Genomic DNA, 10,403 nt, shown 5'->3' with positions numbered 1-10,403 from the left:
GGGAGAAGGGTGCAACAATGAATGAATGGAATTCCAAAATCTCTGTAGATGTTCATTGAAATGAAAAATAAATGAATTAAAATATTTACAAAAAGGAAGACTTATAAACGAGTTAAAATAATCCATTATGTATTATCCTAAGATATTTTTCTCCTTAGTCCTTAAAAGTCAGTTCTGGCCACCAGAGCTCCCTATCAAGGTACACTCAATTCGACAACACGTAACTGCAACAACACTCAAAGGATCATAAAGGCGTGGAGTTCAAAGAGAAGTTTATGTTATCTATATTTACTCCTAGTACTTTAAACAGGGTGCATACATATTAAATCATAGGAATTTTATTATAAAGAGCTTTTTTAATTAATAGGCATCTGTTTGGAAGTTCTTTTTCACTTGTAACTTCTTCCTATTGTTAGATATAAATTCTGAAATAATACTAGAGAGATATCCAATTACTCTTAAGCATCCTTTTACAATAGTTGTTGTTATTATTCTGTGCCTTCAACTCGGAACTGACCCATAGCTGACCCTCCAGCAGGTTTTTCAGCGACAATTAATCACATAGGAAGAGATTGTCAATCTTCTGCAGAGCAGCTGATGGTTTTGAACTGTGTGCCTTTTGGATTGCAGCACAGTTTCTTACCACTAGGCCACCTGAGCTCCCTTTTAAAATAGTACCTTTGTGGGAGGTGTTTTCCTCCATAACGTAATTAGTAGCCAAATCCACCTTCCATACATGACTTTTCATGTTTCCCACCTAGATTTTTCATTTCCCTGTCTTGCCTCTGTCAGGCCCTGTATAATCAGTCCTCTATACTGAGTTTTCAACTCTGGTGGCCTCCTGGTAAGGAATTGCTCTCCAGTCTAAAGGCAGCTACACAGTAGAAAGATGGGCATTCTCCTGCGCAGTTTGCTTTCTTGGAAAACCTGCTAGAGTGTCAGCTGTGTGTCAGTCCTGACTCAATGTCACATAATAACAATATATCCCAAACACAGTCATTGTGATTATTAGAGTTAATACTTACAAAGCACTAACTCTACAGTGGGTACTATTCTAATCGCTATCCTCATTTACTCCTCATAACTCTTTTTTTTTTTTTTTAACTTGTTGTGTGTCCTAGAATCAAAACAGACAGGCACAGGAGGAGATTGCCCTTCCTTCTCCCATGGAGTGTCTGGTGGATTTGAACTGCTTGCCTTTGGAATTGCAGCACAGCTTCTTGCCACTAGGCAACCAGAACTCCCTACTCCTCATAACTCTTGAATTAGGTTCTAGTATTATCTCCATTTTCTAATGTGGAAACTGAGGGGAATAGCAGTTTGACTGCATAGCTAGTAAAACAGTAAGGTTCAAACCCAGACTTCTAGATTCAGAATACATGCTTCATATACCATATGAAGCTGTCTCATAATCTTAGATAACTGTAGTAGATCTCATTCCAGGATCAAATTTAAGCTCGTTGGTGTAGCACACAATGTTGTACATAGTTTAACCTCTTTCCTCTTCTAGAGCTTTGTCTCCCACATCTTCAGTACATTCTTTACATCTGTATAAAACAAAACAACTTGTGTTACTCCATGCAATGGCATTCATTTTGATTTTCACATATAGTACATTTAGTAGCAGCCTTCAGTTTTCTTTCAAGATTGAACTTAAGGACTTTTGGATACTTACTGTATGCATAATCTACTTTCCCTGATATACATGCTTAAGTAGTTACTATTTTGTGTCAATTTGATTAGGCCATAGTTCTCAGTGGTTTGGCAGACATTATATAATCATCTGCTGTTTTGTGATCTGATGTTAGCAGCCTGTCAATTGGAAGGAGTTTCCTTGTGGCCTACATCTTATACATTTATATAGATACTATGGCAGACCTTGCTCTTTATTTTAGTTCTTCATTTACCACATTATCTTCTGAGCCCTGGTTCTTGGTATATGAAATGCCTTCTGCCTGACACCTGGCCTGCATTTTGCCTTCTTCAGCACTTAACAGTAATGTGACTAGAACCCACAGGTTTGGGACTTGCTGGCCTCCACAATTGTGTGAGCTATTTCCTTAAATATATCTATATATATTTATATGTACACTTCACTGAGTTATTTTTTTTCTCTCCTAGAGAAGTAGGTAGGCTAAGTACTCCTCTTCTATGGTCCCATGTATAGCATTTAATAGAAATTTTATATGCTAAAAAGTCTCAAAGTCAGGGCTATTTTTTTTCTTTTTTTTTCTGTGTAGCATTTATAACCATAACAAAAACTAAAGTTCCAAGTTTTTATTGTTTTTGCAGATGGTAAGATGGTGATGGCTTGCAAGATCCTAAATAAAAGAAGGCACATGGGACTTCAACAGCTTTCGTCACTGGCAGAAATAGGAAGAACTTTCCTCGGCCCAGTGAAAGCATCCAAATTTGTTACAGACGAAGAGTCTCATGAAAGTGCGCTAGTCACTTCACCCGTAAGACTTCTTGAAAGTTTAAATTTAACTAGTGCCGTGGGACAACTTCTAAATGAAGCACTTCGAGCACAACATAACACTTACAGAACTGGAACCAATACCCTTCTGTTTTTTATTGGTGCATGGAGCAGTGCTGCTGAAGAATGTCTTCATCTGGGTGTTCCCATTTCAGTAATTGTGTCTGTAATGTCAGAAGGGTTGAACTCTTGTAGTGAAAAGGTAGTTTCCCTTCAAGTACCTCTCCACAATCTGTTTTGTGAAAGCCCAGATAAGGTTTCTGGACTTGGAACGTTCAGTGTCAACATGAGCCCTCTTCTCCACATGCCATCAGATACTAATTTGATACAGAAAGAGCATGATCTCCAAGGTACCTTGCAATCAATGAGCACTCCCATTGTCACTGGAAGACTGGAACCACATAAACCCTTCAGACCTCAGGCTAAGACTGACACAGATAAAATTATCACTTTGCAAACTCTGATAAACAATCAGCTTGCAAACACCAGCTGCAGAAAATCAATACTAACTCACAGTAGGCATTTTAATAGCCTCAATAATTATCAACCAATAAGCAAAGCAGATGAATTTGTGGAACAACCTGGTTTATCTGTACCCAGAACTTACAGTTGTGATGATTTGGGAAAGCTGGCAGTGGGCTTGAGTCATGGAGATCACAACAGCATGAAATTAGTAGAAGAAGCTGTATGGCTACAGTATCAAAATACACGTGCACAACAAGGTGACTACACGATGCCATTTATGTTTGATGTGTCGAGAATCTTCACTTGCTGTTTGCCAGGTTTACCTGAAACTTTGAGTTGTGTCTGTCCAGGATATGTCACTCTTGTATCAGTATTGAGTGCTGCCCTGATCAAGGAGTTGCAGGATCAGCCTATCCGGGTAGTTCTGATTCAAAGCGATCTTACAGAGAATTACCACCACCCAGGATTTAATAAATCTACGAATATTAAAACAGTGTTTGAAAGTGTGATGGTTAACCAAGACAGCCCAGAAGAACTGTGGGCAAATCACATATTACAGATCTTAATCCAGTACAATGTGCACCTTGTACTGGCACAAGGAAATATATCTAAACTTTTAATTGAAAAATGCATGTATAGTAAACGATTGGTAATTGGGTCAGTGAGTGGCAGTGTGATGCAGGCGTTTGCAGAGGCTACAGGAGCAATACAGTTGACCTACGTTACACAGGTAGATGAAGATTGTGTTGGCAGTGGGGTCTATGTGACCATCTGGAAAAGTGTACCCTGGAATGTTGTAGATAAGAAAGACGGAATAGCAGTCTTGTTACAAACAGAAGGCATTAATTTGGTTACAGCAGTGCTTGCTGGCCCCGTCATTGCACAGATGCAAACCAAAGAGGATCAGTTCTGGACTTGTGCCTACCGTCTGTATTATGCCCTTAAAGAGCAAAAGGTCTTTCTTGGAGGTGGAGCAGTTGAATTTTTATGTCTTAGCCATCTTCAAATTATTGAGGAGCAATCTCTGAAAGAAGGGAGCCAAGCCTGCTCCAGTTGGCTTCATAATAGTTGCTCTTGGCTGGCCTCATCTCTAGCACTATACAGGCCAACTGTGCTTAAATGCCTGGCAAATGGATGGCACAAATACCTCTCAACTCTCATATATAACACTGCCAGTTACTCATCAGAAGTTGAAGCCAGCACATTTGTTCAACATCATCTACAAAAAGCTATAGACTCAGGCTCTCCTTTATCTTACATCTTAAGTGAATACAGTAAATTGAATTGTGGGATTTTTAAGCCAGATGTTTCCAATAAATTGGATCATATTCCAGAGGTTTATGATGCCATTACACCAAAGATTGAGGCATGGCGCCGAGCATTGGATTTGGTACTGTTAGTGCTTCAGACAGACTGTGAAATTGTTACTGGACACAGACACACACAGCTAAATTCACAGGACTCAGAGGGTTTTTTATTTTTGTAGTGTGGTCTTGACTCTTGGACTTGAGTCTTGGACTGCCAAGAAACAAATAGGACTGTGTTGGAGAGGGTGAAACCAAGTTTTTCCTTGGAGGCTAGAATTTTGAAGCTCTCTCACATATTTTGGGCATGTGGCCAGGAGGGACTGATCCTTGGAGAAACACATCATACTTGGAAGGGTAGAGGGACAGCACAAGACAGGAAGACCCCAGATGAGATGGATTGATACAGTAACTGGGGCAGTGGAGGTTGGTGTGTTAGAATTAGTGAGACTGGCAGGGTTCAGAGCTATCGTACACAGGTTCATTTTGGGTCACAGATAGGGTAATGGCACCTAACAACAACAATGACCCTGCTGACCTAGTGGCAAGAAGCTGCTCTGCAATTCCAAAGACGCGTGTTTTGAGGCCACCAATGGCTCCGCGGGAGAAGGATGGGCAATCTCCTCCTTTGCAATTAAATGCCTCTGAAAACCTGCCAGAAGGTCAGCTATGGGTCGGCTCTGACTCAACAGTACACAACAATAACAAGTGACTAAATATTTGAAAAATGTTTAATATATCACACTAATAATAAAAAAGGATATCATGCTTGGAAGGGTTGAGGGTCAATGAAACAGAGAAAGACATACACCCCCACAGTAGGATTGATTGATATGGTGACTGCAGCAATGGACTCGAGTGTTTCAGAGATGATGAAGGCATGTGATAGGACAGGGTTTTCAGATCTGTTGTTCATAGAGTCGCTATGAGTTGTATTTGACAGCATCTAACAACAATAATAAATTTAGGAATAGACTAATCATAGTCCCTAAAATCCAGATTTACAGGAAGAAATTTATGCCTGTCAATACAATATAGAATCTGAGATTTTGCCTTACTGAAAAACTCAAGTTTAACCTGTTAAGTGTCTGGTGGCATAGTCTATAGGGAGTTGTAATGCTAATCCAAAGGCAACATCTCTCTAATGGTTCAAATCCACTCTTAAATGGCTCCAAGGAAGAAAGGTAGACAGTTCCCCATGTGTTTTATAGCACCCTGAAAACAGCAATGAGACAGATGTGAAACAGAGAGTTTTATTCTTTATAGCAAAAGGAGTAGCTGTAGCTTCTTACTAGTTTGCATCGGTTTCCATATTTCCTTAGATTCCATTGGGGCAACACAGGGGTCAGTAATTAAAAGCCTGTGTACACTCTAAGTAGAGTTACAGAAGGTGAGCTTGGGATATTTACTACTTTTATAGCAAATAGTTATAACAACAACATTATATTGCTTGTTTTTATTTAAGCCTCTTGTTTAGAGTCAAGGCCTCAGGGAGGGTCTTTGTATTTAAAAGACAGTTAATATATTTTGGAGGAATATTCTTCTAAGTGGTACAGCACTCTTCTGTCAATATGCTGTACTGAGGTGACCTGGTGTTGCTATGATGCTGAACCTTGTGCCATTGGGGTCAAATGCCATAATGACTGTCCATGGTGGGCAGTGTTTTGTGGAACTCCCAGTTTAAGACAGGTTTGGAAGCAGGAGTGGTATCCATTTCCTAAATCACATGCCTCTGGAAACTCTATGAACTTTGATAAACAACGATAGTTACAGTAGGCTTCAGGTCTTTTGTTCATAGGGTCACTATGAGTTGTGCTCTACTCGACTGCAGTCAACAATATAGCAAATAGAAGCTATTCTGCTCTTCGTCCAAAAAAATTGTTACCTTATATTTCAACATTGATGGCTGCAAGCATAACTCAGAGACCTGGACTGGGTAAAGAACAGGCAGAACCCTGTATTATTGGGCCCCAAAATAGATTTCAAGACCATCTGTGATGTTAGTCTCTTCCAACAGTCTACCTCTTAGGTTGATACGTTCTTGGTCAAACTTGAATTTCCATGTGAGTATGCTACTCAGTTTGCCACTCTGGTTCATCTGTTCTGAGAGGTGGTTATTTGGTCATTATCAATGCCTTTCAGTGGGTGTTACAACAAAGCAACTATCAACAAGACTCAGCAGCATAGTGAAGCTAATGTACAGTATTGTTCAGCATTTACATTCCCTGGAGCCTTGATCAGTCAACTGTGATTAAGTCCCAAGAGAGAACCAATAGATCTTTTTAACAGGCAGAGAGGAAGTAACTATTCTCTGTTATGACTCACAAAGGAGCTTTGACTGACTTGCTGATCTTTGGTGTCAATAATCACACAAAGCATAGGACAGAAAGCTCAATGGAAAGACCTTCTCTGTTCATATTCCCACAAAGATGCACCATAACCTGAAGGGTCCCTGCCAGTTCCTTTGAATCTGATTTGGATCACCAATCTCTAAGATTGATCAGTTCACTATGGTGATATGACTGGTTGTACCCTTGATTGTCATACATGACAATACAGAACTACTCTTTTTTTGTTTTTAAACTGACATACTTGCTCTTAATTGTTTTTCATTGTTGCACATTTCTTGCCCCCCATCTCCCCAGCATTCCCCGTATTGCACCCCTTGTTCCATATTGTTGTCATGCATATAAAGCCTAATCATATATTCCTCTCAGACAGTTCTTGCCCTCATCCACTGCAGTGTTCATTGTCTATCCACTCTTTTCCTATTCTTGCAGTATTTGTCTTTTTATGACAGAGATTTCACTCAGCCTAATGTCCTCCAGGCTCCCCCATGTTTAATGTTTTACAAGTTCATTGTTTTTCAATACTGCGTAAGTATTATGTGAATGTACCATAGTTCTTCAATCCATTCATTTGTTGATGGGCACTTGGGTTTCTTCTGTCTCTTTGCTATTGTGAATAACACAGCAATAAACATGAGTGTGCATACATCTGTTTGAGTCATGGCCCTGGTTTCTTTATGGTATAGTCCCAGTAGTGGAATGTAAAATGATACAGCCACTATGGAAGGTAGGCTGGCGCTTTCTCAAAAAGTTGGAAATAGAAATACCAAGACTACTATTGTTGAAACAATGTGCTATTTCATGTTTATGCCTGTTCTCATTTGAGAACCGCTGTTAGTAGCATCATGTGCTGTCTCTGTTATTCAGAGAGTCTTAATGAGGTATTTGTTTTTTTTTTAAAAATATTATTATTAGGTCTAATCCTACAATTCTTGTCCATAACAACACTTTAGGATAGAGTTGAACTGCATGATAGAGTTTACAGGGCTGCAAAGCTTTAGAGAATCATATGCTTCATCTTTCTCTAACAGATTGGCTAGTGGATTCAAACTACCAGCCTGGAGCATTAGCAACAGCCAAGCATTTTATCAGCTATGCCACCTCAACCAGACTCAACCTGCTGCTGTCGAGATGGTTCTGGTTCATAGTGATAGTGACCCTATAGGACAAGTAGAATTGCCCTATAGGATTTCCAGAACTGAATACAAGGATAGAATGGCTCCTCTTTCTCCCACGGAGAAGCTGGTGAATTTGAACCACTGACATTTCTGAGAAGCTCAGCACTTAAACCATTGTGTCACTATTGTTGTTATGAACCATCGAATTGGAACACACTAATAGCTAATCCTCCAGCAGCTTTTCAGAGACATTACACAGGAGGAGATTGTCCCATTCTTTTCCCATAGAACAGCTAGTAAATTCAAACCATGTTCCTTTAGAGTAGCAGCATAACTCCTCAGCATTAAGCCATTAGAGCTCCCTACTAGGCCGTGAAGGTTTATTAAGATGTGGCATCTCCTTTTTTGCTTGGAACCAAAGAGAGAGGAGTTTGTTTAACTGTCAATAGAACTGAATATTGTGAATTTTCCAAAACCATCCCTAAGAAACTTTGCTTGACAAGCAGGACCAGTGCTAGGGGCTTGTTAACACCACTATCACAGCTATTATGATGACACTTTGGACTTGTCAACCACTTCATCATCTGTATACTAAAAACCTTGGCCATCAGCAGAGCATGGATGCTACATTCTGAGCCATCTACTGGTAGCAGATGATAGTCCTGTCTAATTTCTCAACATTCTAGTGATGTTCTGAAAGGGAAAATACAATACGAACATGTAACACACTGAGATCAGTTATGTAGTTTTCTATCAACATTCACTGACTTTACCCAGAGTGCCCCATCTCTGAGTCATGCTTTTCTTCACTGCAAGTCTTGCTCCAGCCTATCAGTTAAGTTTTCCCTCTATGGGAACATGGATCAAGAAATTAGCGCCATTATTTTAGCTGATAAAATAGCTCTCAGTAAATTGTTATCTCCTATGGAGCTCAGAAAGAAAGAATTGAGAAAGGCATTTTCAAAAAGACTCTTTCAAGGTTGATACCAGCTCTCTTGTCTTCTTACCCATGTCTATAGAGCCCAGGTTCAGGATCTTTCTTTTTGTTCACATTCCCAAACATATATCATCTCAAATCCTCAGTGTCCCACAGTTCTCAGTGCCCTGTTTACCCTGTATCTATTATGCCTTTCCCTGTGGGTCTTGGGCAACTCTATCAGTAACAAAAATTTTATCCATATTCTTCTCCAACGTTTCTTAGTACACTATTCTTTGTTCTTAGCTAAAGTCAAGGTACAGACGGAGGAGGAATTGAAAGGTATGGAAGGACAGGGATGTTCGATGTGACTAGAAATATTTTGTTCTTCTTGTCCTGCTCAGCTTCCTGTTTGGGCTTCACAGTTATCTTCAGTCAATGCAAATTTTATTTCCTCATCACTTTGACTATTTGTTTGAGCTTTTGAGACCTCCCAGGTCTTAGTACCCATGGACAAATTTTCTTGGGTTTTTTTGAGGCGTGTTACTTCTTTGTCATGCTATGATAACATCCTTCTGTCTAGAGGTGAGTAAGCCAACGATATATTTGGATGGCTTGTTTTAGTTCTGGTGGCCGAGACGGTAAGGATTTGTGCTAACAACCCAAAGACAGATGGTTCAACTCCACCAGCTGCTCCTGGGGAGAAGGATGGACTGTCTCCTGTGCAATTTACAGCCTCTGAAAACCCTCTAGAGGGTCAAACTTTAAGTTAGTACTGACTTGAGAGCAATAAGCTGAATGAATTGAGTCTGTTTACCCTGAGCATAAACATGTAGGATGGGTGAGAAGAATGCTTAGTCCCCTCTCCTATCAGTTGGGCAAGGACATCTATTTCTGGATTTCAGAGAATCTTCTTATATCTCCTAACCTAGCCTTAAGGACCTTCGTCTTTTCAAAGAAAGATTGGCTATGTCACCATCCTGTCCTTGTGACCAGAACTATTGCTCTACTTACAAACGAATAAGTATCCTGTTAGACTTTCATAGGATGCTAGCAGAAGACGAAAACTCCTGAATCAGAGACCCAAGACTTTATAGTGGCCAGAGTGTCACATTGGCTTGTGTCAGTACACTTTGCTCCTCATGTCTTACTTGGGTAGTACAAAGAGCCCCTAATAGATGGCTGTACACATAGCAGTTTGTTTTACAGGGAAAATCACTGAGTCTGGGAGATGCACCACTTTTATAGCAAGCAGAATCAAAGCTGTTTTTTTGTCAAGAGGGAGACATTACATCATCTACAATATTGATCATCACAAACGCAGTCCTGAAACATGGCCTGGATACAGTGGCCAACCCGGAAAGAATATGGAGGGACATCCAGGGATCAGGGCAGACTGCCTTTCCAACAAAGTCTTAACACTGTTATTGTTGTATACCATAAAGTCAGAACCCTCTAGTGGGTTTTCAGAGACAATTAATTGCACAGGAGATTGTCCATCCTTCTCATAAATTGAACAGTTGTTGTTGTTATTGTTGTTATGTGCCGTCAAGTCACCTGTGATTCATAGAGACCCTATGTACAACATCCCTAAACCTTGCTCTATCCCTTGGGAACCTCACTGTCTCTGGCACACCTACCCCCATTTCCTCAGTCACTGAATCAATCCATCTCGTCGAGGGTCTTCCTCTCTTGTGCTGTCCCTCCACCCATCCAAGCATGATGTCCCTCTCCAAGGACTGGTCCCTTCTTGCAACATGTCCAAAGTATGTCAAA

General features: G+C 40.2%; 1 protein-coding gene across 1 annotated transcript; it reads left to right on the top strand.

The window, feature by feature from the left end:
* Positions 1 to 2,300: 2,300 nt before the first annotated feature.
* Positions 2,301 to 4,427, top strand: BBS12 (Bardet-Biedl syndrome 12). Its single transcript, XM_006881044.1, has one exon. The coding sequence runs from the start codon at positions 2,301 to 2,303 to the stop codon at positions 4,425 to 4,427; it is 2,127 nt and encodes a 708-aa protein (XP_006881106.1).
* Positions 4,428 to 10,403: the final 5,976 nt, after the last annotated feature.

The sequence above is a fragment of the Elephantulus edwardii genome, unplaced genomic scaffold (genome assembly GCF_000299155.1).
Source record: "Elephantulus edwardii isolate Elephantulus edwardi_28Jun2011 unplaced genomic scaffold, EleEdw1.0 scaffold00012, whole genome shotgun sequence".
Classification (NCBI taxonomy): Eukaryota; Metazoa; Chordata; class Mammalia; order Macroscelidea; family Macroscelididae; genus Elephantulus; species Elephantulus edwardii.
Note: the sequence above shows the minus strand (reverse complement) of the source record. Positions and strands in the feature narration are given on the sequence as shown.

What these genes read in the sequence shown, in the direction of transcription:
- BBS12 (XM_006881044.1), top strand. Translation starts at nt 2,301, where the DNA reads ATGGTGATGGCTTGCAAGATCCTAAATAAAAGAAGGCACATGGGACTT.